At 56.3% G+C, this 26566-nt stretch overlaps 2 protein-coding genes across 2 annotated transcripts in view; one reads left to right on the forward strand and one right to left on the reverse strand.

Moving 5' to 3' along the window:
• Positions 1-1488: 1488 nt before the first annotated feature.
• On the forward strand, positions 1489-4941 carry LOC136175045 (proteoglycan 3-like). The gene is made up of 5 exons (XM_065945356.1): positions 1489-1549; positions 1981-2279; positions 2760-2891; positions 4036-4147; positions 4883-4941. The coding sequence occupies exons 1-5, from the start codon at positions 1489-1491 to the stop codon at positions 4939-4941; spliced, it is 663 nt and encodes a 220-aa protein (XP_065801428.1).
• Positions 4942-16077: 11136 nt separating this feature from the next.
• The window catches only part of P2RX3 (purinergic receptor P2X 3), a 30833-nt gene continuing 20344 nt past the window's right edge, over positions 16078-26566 (reverse strand). The window contains exons 9-12 of the mRNA XM_065945132.1: positions 17563-17656; positions 17254-17319; positions 16591-16668; positions 16078-16191 (exon numbers count right to left, since the gene is read on the reverse strand). Of these exons, the coding sequence (XP_065801204.1) occupies positions 16078-16191; positions 16591-16668; positions 17254-17319; positions 17563-17656 (352 nt within the window). The remainder of the gene's footprint in view (positions 16192-16590; positions 16669-17253; positions 17320-17562; positions 17657-26566) is intronic.

The raw sequence follows: 26566 nt of genomic DNA on the forward strand, positions 1-26566 counted from the left end.
GGCCCACAGAGAACTGGAATGAATCACTACGAAGGTCTCCACTCCAGCTGCTGCTTCCTTATGAGAAGACCCACCTCTATGCTGGACACCAAGGCCTGAACTAGGTCAGTGATCCTCAGCAGAGGCAGTTTTGCTTTCTAGAGGACATTTGGAAATGTGTGGAGACATATCAGAGTGACTTAACGCTTCTAAACTTTCTACAAAACATAGGACAGCCACTCTGCCAACCCCCATCAAAAAATAGCTTGATTCCCAACATAATTGTTCAAAGGCTGAGAACCTTGATTGAGAGCCACAGTATAAAGGAAAGAGCATACATGTTTCACATTATAGATGACAAAGAAATAGGCAGAGAGGAGAGGGAGAAACATGAAGAGTGTGAAGAAGGGAAAGAGAGGTCGAGACAGAGACAAAGGGAGAGATGGTTTTGAGCCTTAGAGGCTTAGTAATCCCAATCCCCCACGTCCTGCACAACGTTGGCAAGGCACCTGCCCTCTCTGAATCTCATTTTTGACACCTGTGAAGTCGGGCTAATCACGTTCTTGTGTGACCGAGGTCAGGAAGGTGAGGATTCAGGAAGGTAATGCACATGTAGCCTGCACACATGGTCCACACAAGTGCTCAGGAGGGCTGGGATTCCCCTTAGCCTGCCCCCTGCTCCCCCCAGTCTCCCTGCTCCCTGGGATCCTCAAGGCATTTGCTGGAACACTGACCCAGGGAAGGCTGCTCCTGGGACTGAATAGGACAGTTTAGACCTGGACCCTTTAGTGGCACTAATAAGAATTCAGTCTGGACAGTAGTCATGGGGGGCTTCTGGAGAATACTAGGGTGTTTGGGCATCTGTGTCCAAACAGGAGGCACGTCCCTGATGTCCCAGCAGTGTGCAGGGCCCAAGGGTGGGAGGACTGAGCCAACCTCTTATCAGCCCACTTTCCAACCGCCCGAGCCTGGGGCAATCCTCCTGGCCTCTTCCCACTTCCCCAAAGCCCAGTATAAGGGCAGCTTCTGTGCGCCAACAGCCAGAGGCACTGAGAGTGGAGGCTTCAGACTCTCAGGAGGTAAGTGCTCCCTCGGCTTCCCCGGGAGGACAGGTCCGGGCTCTATATGGGAAACACCAGGGATTGTGGTCCTCTGCACCATGATGAGCCCTGTCCTCCCCCTTCTTCCCCAGTGTGTCTGACTCTGGCGCTGAAGGTGAGCACGCCTGTTCCTCTAGGGGTGACGGTCTGAGCTGAGTGCTGTCCCAGGGAGCCGAGAGGCACTCTCAGGGAAAGGGGCTCTTGTCCTTCAGCTCCCGGCCCCATGTTCATCCCCTGATCCTCCAGCTCGGGGTCTGTTCTCTGGGGGACAAGGAAGCTCTCTCGCTTGCCCTTTAATCTATCAGTTAAGCAGACACTGCCTCTCCACTGTGTTCCAGGGGCCGTGCAGACACGAGGAAGTCCCAGGAGGGAACGTGGAGCTGTGTGTCTGTCACAAGACTGCAGGGACATGAGAGGCTGCCTGCTCCTGCCCCTTCTCCTGCTGGGGACAGTTTCTGCTCTCTACCTGGGTGAGTCCTCCCCTCCCCTTCTCATCTGTTCTTTCTTCTTTCCTGCATTCCTTTTTTGCTCCTTTGGGTCCAAGGCCAAAGCCCCTCTTCAGTTGCCCCAGCCCATCTCTAGTTAGATTTCTCCTGGACCCAGAGTTGTGACCTGAACTTTCCCTCAGGGCTCCTTTGCCAGGAAAAACACCCACAGCGAAGACGAGGGCTTCTCACAAGTCTCACTCCCAAATTACCCACACATGGTGTCAGCCAGCTTCAGGGTCTCATGCAATTGTGTGTGTGATGCAAGAATTCTGGCTCATCCAACCCTCAAGCGATCCTTCCAGTCTGTGGTTCTAGATGGCATCCCTAGGAGGACAGGATGGAGCCATCAGAGCTGTCCATGGTCCTGGAGGGAGGTGGTACCTTGTCTGAAAGCGGGTTATTTCTTCTTGCAGAGAAGGATGCCCCACATCTGGGTGGTCCAGAGACACAGGCAGACCTGAGCCAGGATCTGGAATGCTCAGGGGGGCAGGAAGGAGCGCTGACCCTGAGTGGTGAGGTGCTTGAGTCGGGGGCACAGGAGGCCGAGGACGCCCATGACGATGAGTTGGACTCAGAGTTAGACCCAGATGACTTAGACGAGGACATGCAGTGCCCCAAGGAAGAGGAGACAGTGCAACTTCCGGGCAGTCCTGAGTGTGAGAGCTGCCGCTACAGGATTGTGCTCTCTCGGAGGAGGTTTAAAAGAGCTCAGGTATATGGCACCGAGGCTGCTTCGGGGACGTAAGATGGAGAGCCGGGGTTGGATTCAATGCTCTGCTTCTTATTACTTAGATTAGTGGTTCTCTTAGCCTCATATGCATCAGAAAAGAAAGTGAATGAAAGAAAGTAAAGTTGCTCAGTTGTGTCAGACACTTTGTTACCCCATGACTGTAGCCTACTATGGTCCTCTGTCCATGGAATTTTCCAAGCAAGAATACTGCAGTGGGTTGCCAGTTCCTTTGGCAGGGGATCTTCCCAACCCAGGGATCAAACTCAGGTCTCCCCCATTGCAGGTGGATTCTTTACCCGCTGAGCCACCAGGGAAGCCCAAATAAAGGCACAAGAGATGGGATTCAGGCGGAGCAGTAGATACCTGATTTCTGATTTGCAAAGGGATATGGGGTCTGTCCTGCAGACTCAGGCATTTAACATGAAAACAGTGAATTTTCTCTCCTCCCTGTTCTCTCTGCAGAGAATATGCAGGAAGTGCTACAGAGGTAATCTCGTCTCCATCCACAGCTTCAGTGTCAACAGTCTCATCTATCGCTTGGCCATAAGGACCAACCAAGCGCAGGTTTGGATCGGAGGCTTCATCAGAGGTCGGGTAAGTGAGGGGCCAATGTCCAGGGAGAGGAAGCCTTTTCTTTCTGTCCTCTATAAAAAATGTTTGTTTAATACTTGGGAAGTCAATCCCCTATCTTTTACAGCGTTTTTCATTTATTCATATTTGGCTGCACCCAGGCTTTCTCTAGGTGTGGCTGGCGCACTCTCTCCCTGGGGGATAGGGTCTCTTCTTGAGGTGGCGTTGCTTGTTGGGGCGCACAGAATCGAGAGCCCTGGCTCAGCAGTGGGAGCACAAGTGGGTGCTCTGTGTCACATGGGATCTTCCAGGAACAGGGATCGAACCCATGGCCCCTGCATGGGCAGGCAGCTTCTTCACCACTGGACCACCAGGGAAGGCCCGGGGGGTGGTGCTTCTGATTGCCTCAAGGCCCACCTGCTCCCACCAAGACCCATCCTGGCCCCTGAAGCTGGCTTGTACTGACCTAGGAGAGGTGATGACTGAGCGCTTCTCTTCCTCACCCATGTTCAGTGGCTTCATGCTTGCAGCTTGAAATCTGCCACGGTGGATGCATTTACACCAAAGAAATGGACAACTATTATAAATCAGGATTCTTTCTTTCCTCTGCCTCTCATCTTCCACCAAAGCTGGCTGTGACATGTCTATCAGCCCATCACTGGGGGCAGGAGGTAGAGTTCAGACCCAGCTCTGCGTGTTACTGGCTGAATGACGGCCTCTTAGTTCAGAGTCCTCATCTCTAAGTGGGTCCTTCTCTCAGAGTGACCTTGGGGACTGCGACTAAGTTCTGTTACATTTGCTGCTCACGTGTGGTTCAAGGACCAGCAGTATCAACATCATCTGGCACTTGTTGAAATATAGGATCTTGCGCCCCACCCCAGACCTCCTGAATCAGAATCCGCATTTCCAGCAGATCCCTAGGAGATGTGTCTGCTCAGTGAAGTCTGAGAAGCCTTCTCTGTGTGGGAGCTGGGAGTGATGTTTGCTCTTCCATGTCATTGCCTGACAACCCTGGGGGGTGGGTCTGCACGGTGGGGTCCTAGCCAGGTGACACAGTGAGAGGAGATTATAGACAGTGTCCAGAGAGATGCTCAGGGGACTTTCAGGAGCCCCAGCCTCTGTGTTCCTGGACCTCCGCCCTCTGACCCAGCCTCTCTTTTTTCTCTAGTTACGGTGCAGGAGATTTCGCTGGACTGATGGGAGTTGCTGGAATTTTGGAATCTGGGCCCAAGGCCAACCCAGGAATGGGAGAGGCCGCTGCGTGGCCCTGTGCACCAGAGGTGAGGGGGCCAGGGGCCCAGACAACGCGGGGAGGTGGACTTGCACACACGTCCCCGTGAGCTGCACACACACACCTCCCCTCCTAGAGAACCCCGCCTGTGTGTGAGCAGGGCTGGGGAGCAGGGATCCTCAGAGCCCCAGTGAGGGGTCCTGGATGGAGCTTGGGGCTCTCTGTCCTCCAGACTCAGCGAGGCTCCTTCCCTTCCTCTGACGGGACGGTGACAAGGAGCGAGTGTAGGACAGATGGGAGGGACACTCGGGAATGGGAGGTGTGGCCGAGGGACACGGGAAAGACGTGGGAACTAGGGCCAGCTGACAGATGAGTCCCCAGCTCCCAACAGCACGGCTGCCCGACGTGCGGGACTTTAGAACAGGGGAAGGCCATGCGGGCTGGGGTCAGATGGCCGAGGTCCACATCTGGCTCCTGCCACTTGTCTGCTGAGATCAGGGTGGGTTATCAGTCCCCCGAGCCTCAGTGTTCCCATCTGTGAAATGGGAGTGATGACAGCCCTGACCTCGTGGAGTCACTGTGAGGGTAAGCACAGTCCATAGGGAGCACTTAGCACTCTGCCTCTGCAAGGGAGGCGATCAGTGAAGGTGGCTAGCTGGGACATGAGGAGACATACGGCCCTCAGCTTGGTAGGAAGAGGTGAGCTGTGAGGCACACGGGACTGGGGTGGGGTACACAGGCCACACAGGTGTGCAACTGACATTATTGTGCTCTCTGCCCCCAGGGGGTCGCTGGCGACGAGCTCCGTGCAAAAGACGGCTGCCCTTCATCTGCTCCTACTAAGCCAGAGATTGGAAACCCTCCTCCCCGCCCTCCTGCCTGCCTGGTCTCTCTGTCAGCCCCCTGACCCCCCAGCCTCCCCGGGTCATAAAGCCATGTTCTCATAGCATCTCCTGACTGGTTTCTTTGCTGTGCACTTTAGAGGAGTCCCCTGGGTTGGAAAATCCTGGAAGCCCTCGTTCTGGCTTTGCGGGCAGGGCAGGGGGACTTTGAGAAGTACCAGCTGGAGCGGGACTCCTCCAGCGGGGCGGGAGCGGGGGGCGCTGGGGCGTTTGGCTGCAGCGGCCCCTGGGGGCAGAGTGGGGGCTGGGCGGGAGTCCCAGGGTCTGGGAGAGGACGCCTCTATTGAGGAGCCCTCTTGGTTTGGATTCAATAAGGGCTGCAATTTAGGGGAGTATTGGCAGCGTTCCAAAATGCACGGGATATGTCGAATTTGAGAACTGGGAGGAGCCGTGCGGTCCCGCCTGGGGCCCCCACATGATGCGGCAAGGAGAACGGGGTCTCTCGGAGCACCTGGCTCTTCCAGCCCTGGGCTGTTTTCACCTCAGAGACTGGCCCTGTTCTCCATTCTCCCACCCGCCTGGTGCTTTCAGTCACTCAGTCATGTCCAACTCCTTGCGACCCCATGGACTGCAGCACGCCAGACTCTGTCCTTTTCTAACTCCTGGACTTTACTCAAACTCATGCCCATTGAGTCAGTGATGCCATCCAACCATCTCACCCTCTGTCGTCCCCTTCTGCTCCTGCCCTCAGTCTTTCACGGCATCAGGGTCTTTTCCAAACAGTCAGTTCTTGGTATCAGGTGGCCAAAGTATTGGAGTTTCAACTGCAGCATCATTCCTTCCAGTGAATATCCAGGACTGATTTCCTTTACGATGGACTGATTGGATCTCCTTGCAGTCCAAGGGACTCTCAAGAGTCTTCTCCAACTCCACAGTTCAAAAGCATCAATTCTTTGGCGCTCAGCTTTCTTTATAGTCCAAGTCTCACATTTGTACATGGCTACAGGAAAAACCATAGTTTTGATTATACCAATCTTTGTCAGCAAAGTGACAAAGCACTTTTTAATATGCTATCTAGGTTGGTCATAGCTTTTCTTCCAAGGAGTATGTGTGTTTTAATTTCAAGGTGGCATTCACCATCTGCAGTGATTTTGGGGCCCAAGAAAAGAAGATCTGTCACTTCCACCTTTCCCCTTCTATTTTGTAGGAAATGATGGGACTGGATGCCATGATTTTAGTTTCCTGAATGTTGAGCTTTAAGCCAACTTTTCTCTCTCCTCTTTCACTTTTGTCAAGAGGCTCTTTAGTTCTTCTTCAATTTCTGCCCTAAGGGTGGTGTCATCTGCGTATCTGAGGTTATTGATATTTTTCCGGGCAATCTTTAGTGCAGCTTGTGATTCATCCAGCCTGGCATTTCTCATGATGTACTCTGCATATAAGTTAAATAAGCAGGGTGACAATATATAGCCTTGACATAATGCTTTTCCAATTTTGAATCAATCCATTGTTTCATGCCCAGTTCTAACTGTTGCTTCCTGACCTGCATATAGATTTCTTAGGAAGCAGGTCTGGTGGTCCAGTATTCCCATCTCTTTAAGAATTTCTCAGTTTATTGTTATCCATGCAGGTAAAAGCTTTAGCAATAAAGTCGATGTTTTCCTGGAATTCCATTGCTTTCTCTATGATCCAAGGATGTTGGCAATTTGATCTCTGGTTCCTCTGCCTTTCCTGAGTCCAGCTTATACATTTGGAAGTTCTTGGTTCACATGCTGCTGAAGCTCAGCTTGAAGGATTTTGTGCATTACCTTGCCGGTATATGAAATGAGCATAATTGTATGGTTTGAACATTCTTTGGCATTGCCTTTCTTTGGGACTGAAATGAAAACTGACAATTTCCAGTCCTGTGGCCACTGCTGAGTTTTCCAAATTTGTTGGCTAATTGAGTGAACATTTGTGTGTGTGTGTGTGTAATAAAGTTTTATTAAAGTATAAAGGAGATAGAGAAAGCTTCTGACATAGGCATCAGAAGGGGGTAAAAGAGTACCCCTTTTGCTAGTGTTAGCAATGGAGTTATATACTCTCCAATGAATCCAAAGAATGTCTGGAGGCTGTAAAGACCTCACCAGACCTACTCCCATAATTTACATTTTAAGAAAACAGAATTAGCCAGAGGGTGTAATCCAGAGACTGTGCTCAGGCAGGATACATTACTGTTATATAATCCTAAGGAATGTAGAGGGAAAAAAGTTAAAAAGTTTGTCCTTTCTTCCTCCTTGAATATCCCAGGCCTCTCTCTCCTTGGGGACCCCTAGACTTCTTATCAACCTGCCTAGGAAATGACTCTTATTCCCCCCTTTTCTTTTAGGAGAATTATGTTGCCTAGGGAAAAGGGGCGTCGGTCTCATTCCATAACTGCTTCCGAGCTGACAAGGGGCGTTGTCCCTAAATTGGTGAGGCAACATATTCTCCTAACCCTCATAGTGAGGATGTCTGATCCAGGGGCCCCAAGTAATAGTTGGAGGAGGCTGTGGCACTCATGGGAGCTCGGACAACTATTTGTAAATTAAAAGCTTTTAGACGGTTAGAAAACCCCATTATACAGTTACAGATGTAAGGCAAAATAGTCATTAAACCAAGTTAAAATCAAAGTGAAAAGTCACATTATGTCCATAGTTACATCAGTCCATCTTAAGGTTGTTAGATGTCATCCGTTTAAGAAGAGGCATCACATGCGATTGTTGAAGGTATTTGCAGACTTGGAGAAAGTCTTTTTCCTTGAAGTGGAGATGTCCACCACGAGAAGCCTTCCATTGATGAAGTGGGGAGTGCTCCGCAGACCCAGCAGTTAGACCAATTGTGGAATGCAGCATAGGAGTGAGCCCAGGACAGGAAGGCATTGTCTTGAGGATCAAACGGCAGACTCAGGATTTCTGGAGTCAGCAGAAGTAGGCTCACATAGATTATCAGGCCCATCTTGTCCTGAAGGATCCCGGACGAGCCCCCAAGATGAAAGTTTGTTGCTGAACGATCAGACGCGGGATTCTTGGCCTCTGGAGGAGATGAATTCAATCCGGGGCCAGAGACGAGGCTGGATTGCTCAGAGCTTTTGTGTAACAAAGTTTTATTAAAGTATAAAAGAGATAGAGAAAGCTTCTGACATAGGCATCAGAAGGGGGCAAAAGAGTAGCCCTTGAGTGAACATTTTAACAGCATTATCTTTTAGAATTTTATGTAGCTCAGCTGGAATTCTATCACCTTCACTAACTTTGTTCATAGTGATGCTTCCTAAGGCCCATTTGACTTCATGTTCCAGGACGTCTGGCTCTAGGTGAGTGGCTCTAGAGTCATGATTATTTGGGCCATTAAGATCTTTTTGTATAGTTCTGTGTATTCTTGCCACCTTCTTAATTTGCTTCTGCTAGGTCCTTGCTGTTTCTGTCCTTTATTGAGCCCATCTTTACATGAAATGATCCCTTGATCTCTCCAATTTTCTTGAAGAGATCTCTAGTCTTTCACATTCTGTTGTTTTCCTCTGTTTCTTTGCACTGTTCATTTAAGAGGGCCTTCTTATCTCTCCTTGCTATTCTCTGGAACTCTGAATTCAGTTGGGCATATCTTTCCTTTTCTCCTTTCTCTTGCTTCTCTTCTTTTCACAGCTTTTTGTAAAGCCTCTTCAGGCAACCACTTTGCCTTCTTGAATGTCTGTTTCTTTGTGATGGTTTTGGTCACTGCCTCCTGTCCAATGAACTTCTATTCATAGTTCTTCAGGTACTCTGTCTTCCAGATAGAATCCCTTGAATCTATTTGTCACCTCCACTGTATAATCATAAGGGATTTGATTTAGATCATACCTGAATGGCCTAGTGGCTTTCCCTACATTCTTCAATTTAAGTCTGAATTTAGCAATAAGGAGTTCATGATCTGAGACACAGTCAGTTCCAAGTATTGCTTTTTGCTGACTGTATAGAGCTTCTCCATCTTCAGTTGCGAAGAATATAATCAATCTGATTTCAGTGTTGACCATCTGGTGATGTCCATGTGTAGAATCATCTCTTGGGTTGTTGGAAGAGGGTGATTGTTATGACCAGTGCGTTCTCTTGGCAAAACTCTGTTAGCCTTTGCCCTGCTTCACTCTGCACTCCAAGGCCACATTTGTCTGCTACTCCAGGTATCTCTTGACTTCCTACTTTTGCATTCCAGTCCCCTGTGACAAAAATGATGTCTTTTTTTCATGTTAGTCCTAGAAATTCTTGTAGGACTTCATAGAAGACAATTGGATTAAAAACTCACTGAGCATGGCCCTGCCCACCAGAGCAAGACCGAGAGTTTCCCACAGCCGGTCTCTCCCATCAGGCCTCTTATCCTGATCTGTCAGAAGGTAGACAGAAGAAGGAAGAACTACAAACCCAAAGACTCCAGAATGAAGACTCCAATCACAGAATGCTAAGCAAAATGATCACACGGATCATAACCTCGTGTGGCTCAATGAACCTATGAGCCATGCCGGGTAGGGCCACCCAAGATGGACGGTCATGCCAGAGAGGTCTGACAGAATGTGCTCCACTGGAGCAGGGAATGGCAAACCACTCCAGTATTCCTGCCTTGAGAAGCCCACGAACAGTACGAAGAGGCAAAAAGATAGGACACCGGAAGACGCGCCCCCCAGGTTGGAAGGTGCCCAGTATGCTACTGGGGAATAGCTTCAGAAAGAATAAAGAGGCTGGGCCGAAGTGGAAATCCAACTCATCTGTGGATATGCCTGGTGGTGAAGGTAGAGTCTGATGCTGTAAAAAGCAATGTTGCATAGGAACCTGGGAGGTTAGATCCACGCATCAAGGAAATTGGATTTGGTCAAGCAGAAGATGCTGAGTGAACACTGACATTTTAGGAATCCGTGAACTAAAATGGATGGGAATGGGTGTCTTTGATTCAGAATTTAATTCAGCCACCTGTGGGTGAGTCCAAGGCCCAGCTTGTTCCGAGACAGCTCCCCGACCCTGTCCTCATGGGAGGCTGTCCACCTCACTGCCCCTCCATCCTGCATCCCCTCTCTTGCCCCCGCCTACCTCTCCTCCCTGGAGGGGCCACGGTCTCAGCAGGGAGCTGCCTCGCTCCCCAAGGGTCTTGGGGCCCAAGTCAGGCCATGTGCAGCCTGGTGGATCCAGGGCTGGCTCTCCAGCCCCGGGTCTCCCCGCTTCTCGCAGTTTCTCAGGTCCTGGGGTCACGGAGACAGAACAGCGTTCCTGCTCTTAGCTTCACCCCAGGCTGGGCTCTCGGAAGGGTCGGAGCTTGATGAGGCGAGAAGGTGAGACTGCAAACTGGTGTTCAGAGGGCAGAGAGCCCTGGGTGGTGAGAGAGAGTGAGAGAGACTTCCTGGGGGTGTGGTTCTCCGTGGGGCCCGGGGAGTGTGTGCAAGGATGCCTGGGGCACACATGTGCACGGGTGTGTGGGTGTCTTGGCGTGTGCATGAGTCAGTCTTCAGACACCTGTATATATCTGTGCATATGTGGGTCTGGACTTGTAAATATGCATGAATCTGTGCGAGCCGGCGTGTGTCTGCGTGTGGCTCGTGTGCGCATTTTCTGCGTCTCCATGGAGACGACTGTGTGTCTGCGTACGTCCCTGAGTGTGTGCGTCTGTGTCACCGACTGTGTGTCTGCGTACGTCCCTGAGTGTGTGCGGCTGTGTCACCGACTGTGTGTCTGCGAACGTCCCTGAGTGTGTGCGTCTGTGTCACTCTGTACCTCGGCCACCTGAGTCTGTGTCCGCACACCTCTGTGTGTACCTCTGTGTCTTTGGCCAGCATGTTTGGGAGTGTGTGTGTCTGAACAGATCTGCGTGTGTATCTGTCTGTACCGGCCTCGGATGAGGGGTGGAGTTTTAGGACTCCGCGGTCTGGGGACTTCCCTGGTGGTCTGGAGGGTAAGACCCTGCTCTCCTAAAGCAGGAAGCCCAAGCTCGATCGCTGGCTGGGGAACTAGACCCCACACGCCTGCTGCAACTCAGAGCTCGCGTGCCGTGATGAGGACCCCACGAGCCACGACTAAGGCCCAGGGCCGCCAAAAGAAACAAAGAAGCTTAAATGTAAGGAAATCCAGTTTTGCCAACTGTGCTTCGCCTCTGAAGGCGCAGACAGGATGGGAGACCCGCCGGGGGAGTGGCTGGTGCTGAAGCCGCAGGGCTGGGGCCCGCGGACGTGAGCAGGCCTCCGGCAACGGGAGAACGGGCCTTGGCGTTGCCTTAACCGCACCAGGGCCGGGTCCTGGGGACTGCCCCCGGGTGAAGAGGCCTGTCCTCAGGGGAGGGGTCTGTCCATCTGCCTTGGATGGAGAGTGGGTCAGGCGGCTCCTAATCACAGCATCTCAGCCTCTCCAAGGGCAGCGAAGGGGAGCTGCCCTGGGGTCAGGCCTCACCCGGGTCCCTGCATCACAGACTGCAGCAGCCTAGTCCCTTTTGTTCTGTTTTTTCAGAATTGATTTACTTCGTGTTGGCTGCGCCGGGCCTTCGTTGCCACACACGGGCTGTCTGGTTGCGGTGAGCGGGGCCAGTCCTCGTGGCGCTCGGGCCGCTCTCCGCGGGGCTGCTCCTGTTGCAGAGCACGGGCTCTAGGCCCACGGGCTTGAGGTGCTCCACCGCAGGCGGCATCTTCCCGGCCCAGGGATCGAACCTTTGTCCTCGTGCTGGGAGGCAGATTCTTTATCTGCCATGCCACCAGGGAAGTCCAGCAAGCTAGCTCTTGAGACCGTCCTTCTAAAAGAAGCGGAAGCGGTGGGGCGGGGTGGGGGGAGGGAAGGCTGAGCTCTGCACGGGGGGCTCTGGGACTTGCTGAATGCAGTGAAGGTGAAAGCGTCACTCGCCCAGTCGTGTCTGACCCTGTGCGACCCCGTGGACTGTAGCCCACCAGGCCGCTCTCTCCATGGGAATTCTCAGGCAAGAATACTGGGGCGGGTCGCCATTCCCTTCTCCAGGGAATCTTCCTGACCCAGGGACTGAACCCAGACCTCCCACATTGCAGGGAGATGCTTTATTGTCTGAGACACCAGGGAAGCCAGATTTCCTCCTCTTGGCTTCACTTTTCTCCTTGATGAGGGATGGGCTCTAGCTAATCCTGGTGTCCCAATATACTGCCAGCCAGTGTCAGAGAGGGAGGGAGGGAGGTGAAAGGGATAGCAGAAGGGTTCAGATCCTTCCAGACTGAAGCTTGCTGGAGGTAGGCCAGGGTGGTACATGAGAGAGGCTTCAAGTACCCAGTCCTGTCTGTTATTCACCCTCAAGTTCAACCATTATATATTCATTCCTTGGACTGTTTAAGGCCTTTCAACTCTGAAGTCCTTGACTAAAAAGCAAATATTCTTAGGAGAAGAAACTCCTGAGTGTGTTGTCTGTTAATACCTCTGGGAGATTGATTGATAACTTACCAAGAAAAAGGTTTTGTGAGAAGGAACACAGAAGGGAAAAATGTGTGTAACTGTTAGCACACGTGTTGGGGGGGCGGATTGTGGAGAAGAAAAGCTATTAGAAGGGAGCCGATGAAGCCGATGCGTTCACCGTTTTCTCTTCCTGGGCACCTGGGAAGTCTGTATCTCCCTGGTGTTCTTTGCAGTAAAGCTGGGTTCTACAGCACAGCGCTGCGTCTGACCAGTGGGAGGCGGTTGGAACTGATACGAAGGCCAGGTCTGGCATTTATTTATTTACTTATTAAATATTTATTTATTTATTTGGCTGCACTGGTTCTCAGCTGCGGCACGCTGGATGTTCGATCTTCATTGCTCACACGAACTCTTAGTTCTGGCGTGTGGGATTTAGTTCCCTGACCAGGGATCGCGCCCAGGCCCCTGCATTGGGTGACATGGAGTCGTAGCCACGGGACCACCAGGGATGTCCCAGGCCCAGACCCTCTGTGGTCACCCTTGACTTTCCAGTTCTCACGTCCCTTGCCATAGTGATCTGGGGGTCTACGTGTCTCAGACGGCACAGCTACCAAGTGGAAGGGGCTGTCTGACCTACTTCACTGTACAACATCCTGAGATTTCACAATTTGTTCCTGCAGCAAAATCTGGTTTTGCCTAACATACAGAGAAGAGGGGACCAACAAATTTCTTCATTTTCCCCAGCCGGATGTGGCACGCAAACCGAGATCCCAGACTCCGGGGTCGTAAAGGCCTGGGTTCGAGTCCCAGATCTACCATTTTAGTCTAAAACCTTAGCCTCAATTTCTTTAACAAAATGAAAGTTGAATTAGACACAGCCTACTTCTCATTTAACCCACAGCTTGGGAATGATGGGTTATCACGAACTGTAAGCTTTGCTGCTGAGCTGTTAGGAAATGAGTGTGGGTTCTGGTTCAAATGTCCACGTATTGCAGATTTCTTTTTCTATCAGGATTAATGACAAAACCACAGCAAGCTCTTCCCTGGTAGCTCAGACGGTAAAGCGTCTGCTTGCAATGTGACAGACCTGGGTTTGATTCCCAGGTCGGGAAGATCCCCTGGAGAAGGAAATGGCAACCCACTCCAGTACTCTTGCCTGGAAAATTCCATGGACTGAGGAGCCTGGTGGGCTACAGTCCATGGGGTCACAAAGAGTCAAACATGACTGAGCAACTTCACTGGTTCACAGCAAGCTTGGGCTTCCCAGGTGGCACTAGTGGGGAAGAATCTGCCTGCCAATGTAGGAGATGCAGGAGACGGGGGCTCGATCCCTGGGTCGGGGAGATCCCCTGAAGAAGGGAATGGCAGCCCACTGCAGAGGACAGAGGAGCCTGGTGGGCTGCAGTCCGTGAGGCCGCAGAGAGCTGGACACAGCTGATCACAGCACAGGGGGATGGGGTCAGGGGGAGGAGTCTGACGCGCGTGCTGAGCACACGCGATGAGGCAGAGCTGAGTTAGTCCCGGCAGAGCTGAGTTAGTTCCGGCAGAGCTGAGTTAGTCCTGGGGCTGCTCCTGAGAGCAGCCCTGGGTCTTGCACAGGGAACGGTGATCTAGCTCGGCCGTGGGGAGACAACATCGAGGTCACACATCCATGAGTTCAGGCCCGGGATGGGCTGGGGCACCCGAAGGAGGACCGTCGCGGTCTGGAGGGAAGGGAGGGGCTGCAGGAGGGGGTGCCCCCAGGACGGAGCCGCCTCAGTCCCTTCATCAGAGAACAAACAGCGCTGTGACCCCAGCCTCCTGAGATCCGGGTTCACCGGGAACGCTGGTGGGGCTCCTGGCTGCAGAGGTCAGCTCGGCCCTCACTGATATCTCTACTGTTCAGGTCTCCAGATGCTGCCTCCTCCCCTGGCTGGTCCCTGGGGAGGTGTCACCCCAGCATCCTGAGGACGGGGCGGGGGGAGGGTGGACTGAAGGCAGAGCAGGAGACGGGTGACAGGCCCCCTGCGGGGAAATCTCACCCCTTCTCCCCATGGGGTGGGGGTCACGGGGGTCGGGCCTTCCCAAACGACTCCCCCTGCTGCCCTGACCCCCATTTTCCTGCACCTTCTCTGGAGGAACCAGCCCTCCCTGTATAATCAAGCTCTGCTAAGACCTCATGGTCTGGCCTGGGCGCCCACCTTTCTGCGGCATCTCCCGTGAAACTGGTGGAACTCCCGCTCCAGAGCATTCAGCGGCATGAGCACTTTCCCACGCCTAATGTCGTCACAGACCGTATGCCTCAGGCCTCCTAAGGGCTTCCCGGGGGCGCTAGTGGTGAAGAACCCACCCGCCAAGGAGGGAGATGTAAGAGACCGTGGTTCGATCCCTGGGTCGGGGAGATGCCCTGGAGGAGGGCATGGCAACCCACCCCAGGATTCTTGCCTGGAGAGCCCCGTGGACAGAGGAGCCTGATGGGCTACATACAGTCCACAGGGTCTCAGGCTTGGACACGACTGAGTGGCTTAGCACACGCTTCATGAAGCTCAGCTGGACCTGCCCTGAGCTCTGCACTGGTGACCTTTCTGGGCCCCTACCGCAGGAGAGAGGGGGCGAGTGGCCACAGGGAGGCAGCCGGGCTGCCCGCATCTGCTCCCGGCTCCCCACACCCACCCCCAGGCGGCAGGACGCCTCTGGTTCGCTAATTGTAGGACCACGGACGAGCCATTTCCATGGCCTCAGTTTGCGCATCTGTGAGGAAGAGAATCAGACAAGAGGGTTCCTAAAGCCCCTTTAGTTTCTGACGTCAGAAGACCGACCACCTCGTTCGGGCCCCGCAGGGACAGGCCCGCTGACCAGCTGCTCGCCCGACCTTTTGGTTCATGTGATGGAGAAGACCCGCTGACCTCCTGTAACAGGGCACCAGCTGGGAAGCCCACCCCGCCCCGGGCAAGGGAGTGGGCGCCTAGCTGGGCTCCTGAGTGAGGGGCCCGGATGTGTACGACCCTGTGGGGGTCCCAGAGAAAACGAGAAGGTTCCCTTCTCTGGCTTGAGGTGAGGGAAGGAAAAATTCACTGACAGTTACGTCTCCTGTTTCCTTCTGGGTCTGGGATCCACCCAAGTCAGAGAAAGGGACCCTGCACCCGCGTCTGACACGGGGCCTGCCTGAGCTCCTGGGGACTGTAAGGGCCGCACTCGTGAGGAAGCGGAAACGATCGTGGTCGTGGTCGAGGAGGCCGAAGTGGAAGGGCGGACGCCTCCGGGTGTCCCCTGCCTCCTGGTGGGGTGCGGGTGATGGAGTGAGTCAGACCTGGGTTCAAAGCCCAGCTCTCTCGCTTCCAGGCTGTGTGTCCCGGGGCAAACGACTCAGCCTCTCTGAGCCTCCGTTTATCTTCAGAAGAGGGAACCTAATATCTACCTCGCAGGACTATTCTAAGGAGTAAATGAGCTAACACATGTGAAGGGGCCTGGGCTTGGTGGCCTCCCGCGGTCCATGGTCATTCCTATTTTTGTCTCTACTCTTCGGAAGGGGGATGGTCAGGTGCCACCGCCCCGGGGGTCCTGGGAAGCAGGGCGGGGTGAGGCAGGGGGTGAGGTGAGACGGGGTCTTCATGGGAGCAGGACGCCTCTGCAGGGCGGCGATCAGACCCAGGCCTTGGCTGTGGCCCCAGGGGGTGAGCAGCGGAACTGCGAGCCCCTCTCCCTCCCATGCCCCGCGCCCCGCGGGGTCCCCCGTCGGGAGGCTGGGAGCCCAAGGCTGAGCTTGCAGCCGGCCGGCGGGAGAGGCCCTAGTGGCCGATAGAGTAGGCGCCCGAGTCCGTGGACTGCTTCTCCTCCGTGGTCTGGTCGCCAGTGTCCGCCGGGTGGGCAGAGGCGGAGACCCTCAGCGTGGTCTCGCTCACCTGCAGGCAGAAGCGCTGGCATGAGTGGGCGCCGACCGTGGGCGGGGTCTTCCCGTGGGCCCGTGTGGCGGATTAAGCCGTCGGGGCTCACTCCGAGGGGAGCTAGGGAAAGCGGGGGTGACCCCAAGATTCTTCCCATGCAACCCAAGGGCAAAGCGAGCCCCGAGGCAAGCCACAGCAGGGTCTGCCCACCCCGAGGGAGGACGAGTGGGTGGGGATGCTGAGAGCGATGACCAGGCCCCGCCAGGCCCCGCGCTCGGCCAAGGTCCGCCCCGTCGGACATCCCTCCCTCTCCCGCCCAGTGAATTCCCCTTCGTGGACCCAGGACAGCCCAGGGTCCAGCTCCCTCCCTGCCCCATTCCCCTGCCTCTTGTGGACCCCCCGCCCCCCACCACTGACCTCCTCGAACTTCCTGGCCTTGTACTGGTCGGCCCCCTTGAGGAAGTTCAGCAGGATGATGTCGCAGAGGACGGTGCCCTGGAGGAACAGCGGGGGGCTCTGAGCGTGCGGTGGGGGCAGGGTGGCGGGACAGCTGGGGGCTCTGAGCGCTGTGAGCGAGGGGCTGGGGGGCAGGACTGCCCTGCGGGTGCTGCGAGCGCTCCAGAGCCGCCCCGCTGACATTTCCTTTAGGAAAACGTCCAAGGGCTTTGCTCTGGCTCTGGGACCCACCTCCGCAGCTCCGGGGGTGGGCCCACCCTGAAATGCACTGAAAGAAGCCGCCGAGGAAATGTGGGGGGCGGGGGGGGGCGCGTGCCCGACCCCGGGGAGCAGGGCTCTGCGCCCGCTTGGCTCTCGGGTCTGGGAACCCTGGGGTCTCCTCCCCACCACCCCAAACCCCGTCACCCTCACGGTGATGGGGAACAGGGACTTGGTAACGGAGTGGGGGTGGGGGGCGCGCTGGCCACGTGGGCGCCAGGACAGGAGATGCTGGCCCAGCGCGGAGGGGATGGCTCCAGGCATAAGAAGGTCCCCCTCCCCCCTCCCCTCCACCTCCCCCCTCCCCTCTCCCCTCACCCCGCCCCGGGCCTGACCGTGACCGTGACCTGGAGGGCCCGCACTCACCACTCCCACCGAGGTGAAGGCCGCCACGGAGCTGATGATGGTGGGGATGATGTTGAACTTGCCAGCCTGGTGCACAAAGACCGAGGTGAGCATGCAGGGCGCCCAGCAGGTCCGGTGAGGCCTGAGGCTAAACCTGGGGCTCCCAGCCAGGGCGGCCGTGGAGCCAGAAGGCCTCTCGGGGGACCAGTGTGCGCCCCGCCCCGACCCCCGCTGCGTGAGGTGACCAGCGAGGGTCTCTGGGCGGGTCAGCCGCAGGACCCGACCCCCGAAGGAGCCTGCATCTCGCCCCGCCCCCGGCCCAGGACTCACGTCGCCGTAGACCAGCACGTCGAAGCGGATGCCGAAAGCCTTCAGCAGGGTGCGATACTCGCTGCCGTTGTCCGTCTTGTAGTACTTGGCGAACCTGGAGGCCAGAGGGGGAGGCGCGGGCCCGCTGTGGGCGCCTGTCTCTCCCGCTTGGACCCTCAGGGCCCCCTGGAGCCCTGCAGCCCTCGTTCGCCGCCCAGCCCTGCCCGATGTGGGGCGGGACGCCCGCCGCGGTCCTCCCCGTGTGGTCAGCTGGCCGCCTGCACAGCCATCACCTTGGAGGGGGTTGTTAAGAAGGCGGATCTCCAGGCCCTGCCCTGAACCCAGAGAACCAGCATCTCAGGACTAGGTCCCGGGAGGCTGCCTCCTAAAATCTGATTGCTCTAAGTGAGTCTGACATGTAGGAAAGTGTGAGCCCCGTTGGACTCCCGGCTTCCGCGGTTCTCTCTTTGGGAGTCCTCTCCCAGACGGGTGTGCCCACTGCCGTGGGTGGCTCGGCCTGCTTGGATTCAAAGCCTGCTTCTCCCACTTGCCAGCTACGCAACGCGGGGCAGTCACTTAACCTGAGACTCCATTCCTTCATCTGTGAGCGAGCAGAGTACAGAAGCCCTGCTCCTGAGCGCTGCCATGAAAACGGAGTGAAGTCACACGTGTCACGGGCTGAGAACAGGGTCTGGAACAAAGTCAGCGCCGGGGAAGGCTCCCTGGCGCCGATACTGTGAAGGAACACACTGATCCCTAAAGTGCTTTTATAGGGCGGCTTTAAAAATGGCTTTTAGGAACTTCCTTGGCGGTCCGCTGGTTGGGACTTTGTGCTTCGAACACAGGGGACGCAGGTTTGAACCCTGGTCAGGGAACTAAGATCCCACATGACACAAGGCGTGGCCAAGATAAAATAATAATAATAATAATAATAATAATAAATGCTTTTAGACACCGCATCTCAGAAGCCAATGGGATAAGGGTGTGACTGCCCTACTTTTCAAACGAGGCTCTAGGGGTTAAATGACCAGTTCGGGGTGACTCAACTGGCCGAGACCTAGCGCTGGATTTGCTCCGTTCAAGCACTTGCTCTCTGAGCATCCCCGACCGGGACTGCTGTGTCCGCCGGGAACTGTGCGGGAGGCTGAGCAGAGTGGTCACGTTTCACCCTCACTGAACACAGCGAGGCGGGCGTCACCCCGTTTGAGTATGCCTGTGGTGGTGAAGGCGTCTACCGGCCATCTCACAGTCAGCCAGGACTTGAGTTGCATTTGTCTCTGGGCTTCTAAAGCCAGCGTGTTTCCCTCTACGTGGTTACAGGTGAAACCAACTCTGCGTGTGTGTGTGAGTGTGTGCCCAATCGTGTCCGACTCTTCGCGACCCCATGGACTGTAGCCCGCCAGGCTCCTCTGTCCATGGGATTCTCTAGGCAAGGATACTGGAGTGGGTTGCTGTGCCCTCCTCCAGGGGATCTTTCCGACCCAGGGATGGAACCTGCCTCTCTTATGTCTCCTGCTTTGGCAAGTGGATTCTTTACCACTGCTGCCGCCTGGGAAACGAACCCTAGCGAAGGGTAACCTTTCTGGGCTGCTGCCCCAAAGCGGTAACACAGGCTCCCAATGTCAGCATCCCAGAAAGAGGGTGAGGACTCGGTGAGGGGGTGACCGAGAGGGGACACGGAGAGCTCTGCAGGTGTGCGGCGTCCACGTCGGTCTTTCTCTCGGGCACCTCCCTTTCAGCGTTTCCAGTCCCCGGAGGCTCCCAGGCCCGTCCTGGGCCTCTCTCAGAACAGGGGACAGCTGAGAAACTCACTCCCTGGAAGTGTCCGGCAACTGACATGAAGCCCCTCCCAGGGATGCTTGCCTTCCAAACCGTCCAGCGGGGAGAATGAAGCGCTGAGCCCGAGGGGACAGATAACAGAAGGATCACGGCGGGGAGAAGGTCACTTGTTGGGGGGACGAGCCACCTTAAATCCTAAATGTCGGCTACTGTCGCCGCTGGCTGGTGGCTTCCCGTGTGGCTCATCGGTAAAGAATCCGCCTGCCCGTGTGGGCACTCGACTTCAGTCCCTGGGTCGGGGAGATCCCCTGGGGGAGGAGCTAGCACCCCGCTCCAGTGTTCCTTCCTGGGAAATTCCACGGACAGAAGAGCCTGGTGGGCCACAGTCCGTGTGATCGCAGAGTCGGACAGGACTGAGGGACACATCCAGCACGCACGTCAGCTCTGGGAACTCCGGGGTCAGGCAGAAGCGAGCTTAAATCCGGGCTCCTCCACCACAGGCTGCAGGTGTGGGCTCTTTCCTGGGACTCAGCCCCCAGGGCTTCACTTCCGGCGTCTATAATCTGGGGGGGGTGCTGAGACCCCCTCCACAGGTCAGTCAGTGAGAGGGGTGACCCTCGAGCCCACCCTCTGAGGTGGGCATGCTCCTGGCCTCCGAGTCGGACGTCCTCTCTGCCCTTCTCTGCAGAGACCACTCCCGCCCAGGCCCCTGCCCTCTGGGTCAGGGTGGTCCTGCCAGTGGGAGGTGCCCGTGGGTGGCCAGAGGGTGAAGGGAAGGCACGCAGGGTGCGTTTTGTCTCCCGGCTCCTCTGCGGGGCCTGTAGCCGGGCTGGCCTCCCGCCTGAGGCCCAGAGTCTGCAGGGCGGCCTGCCCACCTCTGCGAAGAATGCATCCATGCAGTCATCCCTTTTGAGACCCCTAACTGTTCCCTCCCGGGACTCCGGCCCTCCCCTCCCCCACTTCACAGGCAGGAAGCTCGGGCCTGGAGAGCTTTGTCTGGGTCAGGGGGGAGCATGGGAGAGGGGGTCCACCTTCGATTCCCGCCTGTGCCTGAGGGAAGCACCTGTTCGCTGTTGGGGGCCTCAGACAGGCTGAAAGGATTCAGGGACAAAACGGCCTCTGGGGAGGCTGGCCTGGGCATGTGTTTCCTGCGGGGGCTCTGCAGCTGGAGGGAGAGGCCGGGAAGACAGAAGGGTCTTTCTGACACTGGTAGAATGAACCCAGGCCTGCGAAGGAGGCTGCAAGAAGGGCAGCCACTTAACCCCACGGGCAAAGCCTTGGTGGGGGAGTTCCCTGGCTGGTCAGTGGTTAGGACTTGCTGCTTTCACTGCTGGGACCCAGGTTCAAACCCTGGTCGGGGAACTAAGATCCTGCAAAGCGTGCAGTGTGGCCGAAAAGAAAAAAAAAGAAAAAGACTTGGAGGACAAGGAAATATGGCAGCAGCTACCATATCCTCAAGAGTTTGGTGAGTATCAGAACCTCCCTGGTGATCCTGAGGCTATGAGTCCGCGCTCCTACTGCAGGGGGCCTGGGCTCGATCCTTGGACAGGGAACTAACTATATCCTGCATGCCGCCAATAAGACCTGGCGCGGTCAGATAAAGAAGTACGTAAAAGAAGATTAGGGCCAGTATGGTCTGGGTGGAGGCAGCAGAGAGCTTCACAGAGCAAGGCAAAAAGCACCAAGCTTGAGCCAGACCAGCTGTAAGACAGTAGGACGAACACCAGAAAGGAAATCGTTCCTGTAAAGATGAGGAGGCCCCAGAACCTAATTCTGCCAGCAGGCCTCACGGGAGAGCTCAGGAAGTTTGCAGAAGACGTGTCTGGTGTGGGCAGAAGGCTCCAGAAAGTCCTCGCTGCAGCTTTCTCAGGCTGGCCTGAGGTCACATATGAAGCATCTCCATTTCCATATCCGCATTTACAGAGCAGCAGAAAAACACGCACGTCTCTTGAGCTTCTCAGGAAATCTCAAGAAGAAGGCAGTGTTGGCCCATTTTGCAGATGGGGAGACAGTTGACAAGGTCGCTTGCCTGAACTGGAATCCCGATGCACACTTGCAACTCTGTGCTCTCCACCAGAGCTATCCTGCCTCTGGGCGCTAAGTGGCCGTAATTATTCTTTGATTCTTTCCTTTCTTTCTTTGGGAAGGACACAGCAGCCCTCGTGCTGGATCTGAAAGCCCTTCTGTGTTCTGCGTTCTGGCTCAGGTCACGGAGCATTCAGGGCCCTTGTCTGAAACACGCCGCAGCGAGGGCTGGGGTCGGGGCAGGCGGGGGTCACAGACGCGCAGGGCCGAGACTGGGACTGCGCTCCTGAGGTCTGGGTCCCCGGCTCACGGCCGCAGCCGTGGGAAACGCTCGGAGGTGGGCTCAGAGAACAAAAAGTCGGTATCCTGGGTACCGCCGCTCGGAGCACGGCTGGCTAAATTTATCTTGGGAAGGAATGTGAAGGGAACAGAGAGAAGAACCAAAGCGGACTTGGTTTCCCTCCAGCACCTGCCTTCCAAGAGGCAGTGAGCACGCTCAGATCATTATCTCGCCGCCCACACGCCCTCAGAGGAGGCTTGGCAGGGACAGTTCTCCTCCCGGGAGGGCGGGAGGAGGAACGGCTTTCCTCTGGGGGGTGAGGGGGAGGCCCCGGCGGCAGACTCGGGAGCGGCCCAGGCGTCCTGACTTCTGCACTCGGTATGGCCGGATGGGGGGAATCACAGCATCTGGCCCCATCCTGCGGCAGAGACAGGCTCCGTGCGCACCAGGGTCGGGGTTATCTTCCGTCTTGGCACCTGGCTGGACTGGGTTTCCCAGCCGCCTCGCCTTTATCTGGGCCCCCGGGACCAGTTCTTGTCAATAGACTGTCAACAGAGATGAGATCTCTTACGGCTGGGCTGGAGCGTGTGAGGGCTGGGTGCCACCCTCGCGGCAGGGTGCCCAGGAGCCAGGGGAGAACTCAGACCCCAGAGGAGGCTGACCCCAGGGTGGCGGGACCCCCAGAGGACTGCACACAGCTCTCCTCCCATGCTGACCCGCAGGGCACGGTGCCTCGGGCAAGGCGTAAGCCTCTGCTGATGCGCTGAGCTGCAGGGGCTATTTGTTACAGCAGGTAGCAGTACTTACCCTGACTACTCCAAACTCCTCCCTCACAGCTGGGTCACTGGGGAAGACTGCCTGCAGTGCAGGGGACCCGGGTCTGATCCCTGGGTCAGGAAGATCCCCTGGAGAAGGGAATGGCAACCCACTCCAGTACTCTTGCCTGGAGAATCCCATGGACAGAGGAGCCCGGCAGGCTACAGTCCATGGGGTTGCAAGTTGGTCATGACTTAGCAACTACATCACCACCATCATGTCACAGCTCAGAAGACTGAGGCTCAGAGGGAAGAAGTGTTTGTGGAAGAACAGAGTGAGCTAAAACTGGGGAGTCATTCAAGATTAGAGAGAGGGCAAATTCCAAGGACACCACATTGTGAGGGGCAAACCTCCTTAGAAAGTCTAGGAGATTGACATGTGGTTCCACAGCTGTCGTTAACCTGCTTTTTGACCCCGGGCAAGTCACTCAACCTCTCTGAGCCTTTTGCTTTGGTCGATAAGTGAGAATAAAAAGGCTACAGGAAGGATGGAGATGGGATGGTGCCCTGATATACATTGTAAGTGCTCAAGACGTGTCTGTTTCCTTCCTCATCCTGAGAACGAGGCAAAGTGAAATAATAGAATCTAGGGGACTTCACTGGTGCTCCAGCGGCTAAGATTTCATGCCACCAAGGCAGGGAGCCCGGATTCAATCCCTGGCCAGGGAGAACTAGGTCCTGCATGCCGAAATGAAGAGCTCACATGCCGCACCTAAAGATCCCACGCGCCACAGCTCAGACCCGGAGCAGCTGAATGAGTAAATGACAAATAAAATAAACATTTAAAACGAGCATAGGCGAGCCATGAAGTGTCCAAAGAAGGACCCCAGCCACCTCATCGAGGGAGGAGAAGGGCGTGGGATTCCCCGTCGCCCAGTGGTTCAGACCTGGTGCTTTCATCGCCCCGGGCCTGGGGTTTGATCCCTGGTTGGTAACTAAGACCCCACAAGCCGTGTGATGTGGCCAACAGATAAATGAACAAGCGGAAAAGTGAACAGAAGGGCTGAGCTACCCCGTCCCCGCATGCGGGCCAGATCACTCAGTCATCTCTGTGACCCCACAGACTGCAGCCCGCCAGGCTCCTCTGTCCATGGGATTCTCTAGGCAAGGATACTGGAGTGGGTGGCCATGCTCTCTCTTCCAAGGGATCTTCCCGACCCAGGGATTGAACCTGCGCCTCTCATGTCTCCCGCCTTAGTAGGTGGATTCTTTACCACTAGCACCACTCAGGAAGCCCCACCCCGTGGCCGAGCCCTGATTTTTCCCAAATCCTCTGATTCCTGCCTCTCTGGCTCTGGTCTTCTCAGCTAGGAAATGGGGTCAGTGAGGACGGTGTCTGCATTCAACTCCTCGGCCTGGAATGCCAAGCCTCAGGTCTGCAGTCCCAGCCTCACCGGCAGAGGCCCCTCACGGCCTGCACACCACGCTGCCTGCCTTCTGGACCCCCCGAACACACTCCATGGATGCTGACTTCTGTGCCTCTGCCCCTGATGCCCCTTCTCCTCCCTTTCCTCACCGCGCAGACTCCTAGTCATCCCGCAGGGCCCATCTCCACGGCCTCTCACTTCTCCTCCCCACAGCTCTTCAGAGCACCCTGCTCCATGCCAGGCGTGGCGCTGGGCACCGCCGATCCACCGGCAAGCTCTGCTCTAAGGTGAGGAAGAGAAATGGGAACGAGCCACGCAGACCCATCCTCAGGTAAAACTGCATGCAAGAGCACGGGGCATGGAGGCGGGCGGGTCAAGGAAGGCTTCGTGTGAAAGTGGCCTGAACGCTGAGACCTGAAGCGCTGGGAGCTGAGAAGTAAGAACAGCCGGAGCTGGGGCAGCTTTCCCGGCTGAGGGGTTTGCAGGCCCTCTTGAGGGCAAGGATGCTGCGTCCTGAAAAGCTCAGAGACCCGGTGGGTGGAGCAGAGAGCGGGAGCGGCCTGGCTGGTGCACCTCACCCTGGGAGCTCGCCTGTGTCTCTCTTCCCACAGCCAAGGTCAGGGGCTGCGTGCTTTGGCTTGAAATTGACCACGGTGGAGTGTTTACACCACAAAAATTGGCACGCACTACAAATCAGTGCTCTGGTTATTTTTTCCAGCGTGCTGGCTTCCCAGGTGGCGCTAGTGGTAAAGAACCTGCCTGCCAATGCAGGAGACATAAGAGATGCAGGTTCGATCCCTGGGTCAGGACGATCCCAAGGAGGAGGACATGGCAACCCACTCCAGGATTCTTGCCTGGAGAACCCCAGGGACAGAGGAGCCTGGTGGGCTACAGTCCCTGCGGTTGCAGAGTCTGACACGACGGAAGCAACTTAGCATACAGGCACGCTGGCTTACGAGTGCAGCGCTGAGGCTACCCTTCATGTCTCTGCTGGGACCCAGGCGTCTGCTCCAGTACCGGCCACCCCAGACTGTAGCGAATAATTAGGACTCTCGGGACCGGTCCAGTGGGCAAGAAGCCGCTTTGCAATGCAGGGGACGCGGGTCTGATCTCTGGTCAGAGCAGCTAAGCCCACACTGCAGCTCCTGGGCCCGCACGTCACAACTAGGGACCCCGCGGGCTGCAACGACGATCCTGCATGCCGCAGCAAAGACCCACCATGGCCAGATAACACAGAAATAGTTTCTAGAACAACTGGGGACTATTAACTACAAGCCGGATCTCCCCGTCTCTCTTTGCGCGAGGGCCCGCCCAGTCCAGCAAGGAGTCCGGCAAATGCTTCCTGGAGGGATAAATGGATTTCTCAGACTCCTGCCATCTCACAGTGGAGCTTCGCAAGGCTGGCCTCCGAGTTTCCTCCTACCGACTAGGGCATCTGCATTTCTCCCCATTCGTCAGGTGGAGCTAGGACAAGGCAGGAACAAAGGCTGTCTCTCTCCCCAGCAGAAACATTGAGATCTGACAGCTGGCTGGGTGGGGAAGTAGATGCTGCTAGTGGGAACAGTGCAGGGAAATAATGTACGTGCAGCGCTTTCTCCCGCTGAGCACTAGGCCGGCGGCTTCCACACCCGTCATTTCACCGAGGCCTCTCCCCACAGCAGCTCCACAGGGCAGCTGGCGGCTTAGGGGCCCTGGAGTGAGACCGTGCTGGACTGGAACTCCGGCTTTGCCACTCGGATGAGCTACATGACCTGGGGCTCAGGGCTTCGGGCTCGGTTTCCCCAGATGCGCCATGGAAATACAGCGAGGGGGCACAGCTGGGATCCAAATGGTGCCCCTGGAATCCACAGCTCCCTGCCCACCCCCTGCCGCTTCCCTGCGAGAAGAGGCTTCGAAGGGAGCATTGGCTGCAGTCTCGGAGCAGGCCGGCAGCTCGCTCAGCTGCTGCCTGGGAAAACACAGCGGCCGTGGAGGAAAGCAGAGTGCGGCTCTGACGCAATGATGCCAGAACTGCCAGGGAGAGAGGAGGCCCCAGACCTGCCCGTGCTGAGCTGGGAGGCGGGGGGAAGCCTGGGGGGGGGCGCCGACCGGCAGGGCTGGCCCTCGGGGTACAGGGGCCCCTGGAGCCCAGCTGTTTGAAGGGTCACCTGTCCTAACACCCAGCCTCTCTCCCTTCTCTTATGACTGCTCCATGAGGCGGGAGGGATCTTAGTTCCCTGACCGGCGATTGAACCCATGCCCGCTGCACTGGGAGCTCGGAGTCTTAATCACTGGACCCCAAGGGAAGCGCCCCAGCACCGAGCCTCTGGTCTCCGACCTCCACAGGCTGCCTTCCTGCCCCTGATTCCTCCCTGGTTTCCAGTGGGGGGCTGGTGGGTGGGAGGCACCGGCCGGGGACCAGCGGGCAGGAAGCAGAAGGTGGGGTATCGATTCCACCCGCTGCTCCCCGGCTTCACTGTGGGCCTGCCTGGAGCTGGGTCACTCTGTGGATGCAGCCCCTGCCGGGGACCCCGGCTCCATCCTCTGCCCTGGCTGGGGGGCCGAGAGCGGGAGCCCTGTGTATGCTTCTTCACAAACCCCAGCCGAGCCGGCTTTCCCGCCAGGCCCCTCGCGGAGACACCTGTTCTGAGGACAGATAGGATGCCCTCAGCACAGGACTGAATCAGACACTTCTGAGGCCTGCCAATACTGAGAAGCTTGCTTGTGTGTGTGTGTGTGTGTGTGTGTGTGCGTGCTTGTGCACGCACCGTGCTTCCTCC

The sequence above is a fragment of the Muntiacus reevesi genome, chromosome 9 (assembly GCF_963930625.1).
Source record: "Muntiacus reevesi chromosome 9, mMunRee1.1, whole genome shotgun sequence".
In the NCBI taxonomy this organism is placed as follows: Eukaryota; Metazoa; Chordata; class Mammalia; order Artiodactyla; family Cervidae; genus Muntiacus; species Muntiacus reevesi.

What these genes read in the sequence shown, in the direction of transcription:
- LOC136175045 (XM_065945356.1), top strand. Translation starts at nt 1,489, where the DNA reads ATGAGAGGCTGCCTGCTCCTGCCCCTTCTCCTGCTGGGGACAGTTTCT. An exon ending in GGAGGTTTAAAAGAGCTCAG is followed by an intron (nt 2,280 to 2,759) that starts GTATATGGCACC and finishes TTCTCTCTGCAG; the next exon opens with AGAATATGCAGGAAGTGCTA. An exon ending in CGTGGCCCTGTGCACCAGAG is followed by an intron (nt 4,148 to 4,882) that starts GTGAGGGGGCCA and finishes CTCTGCCCCCAG; the next exon opens with GGGGTCGCTGGCGACGAGCT.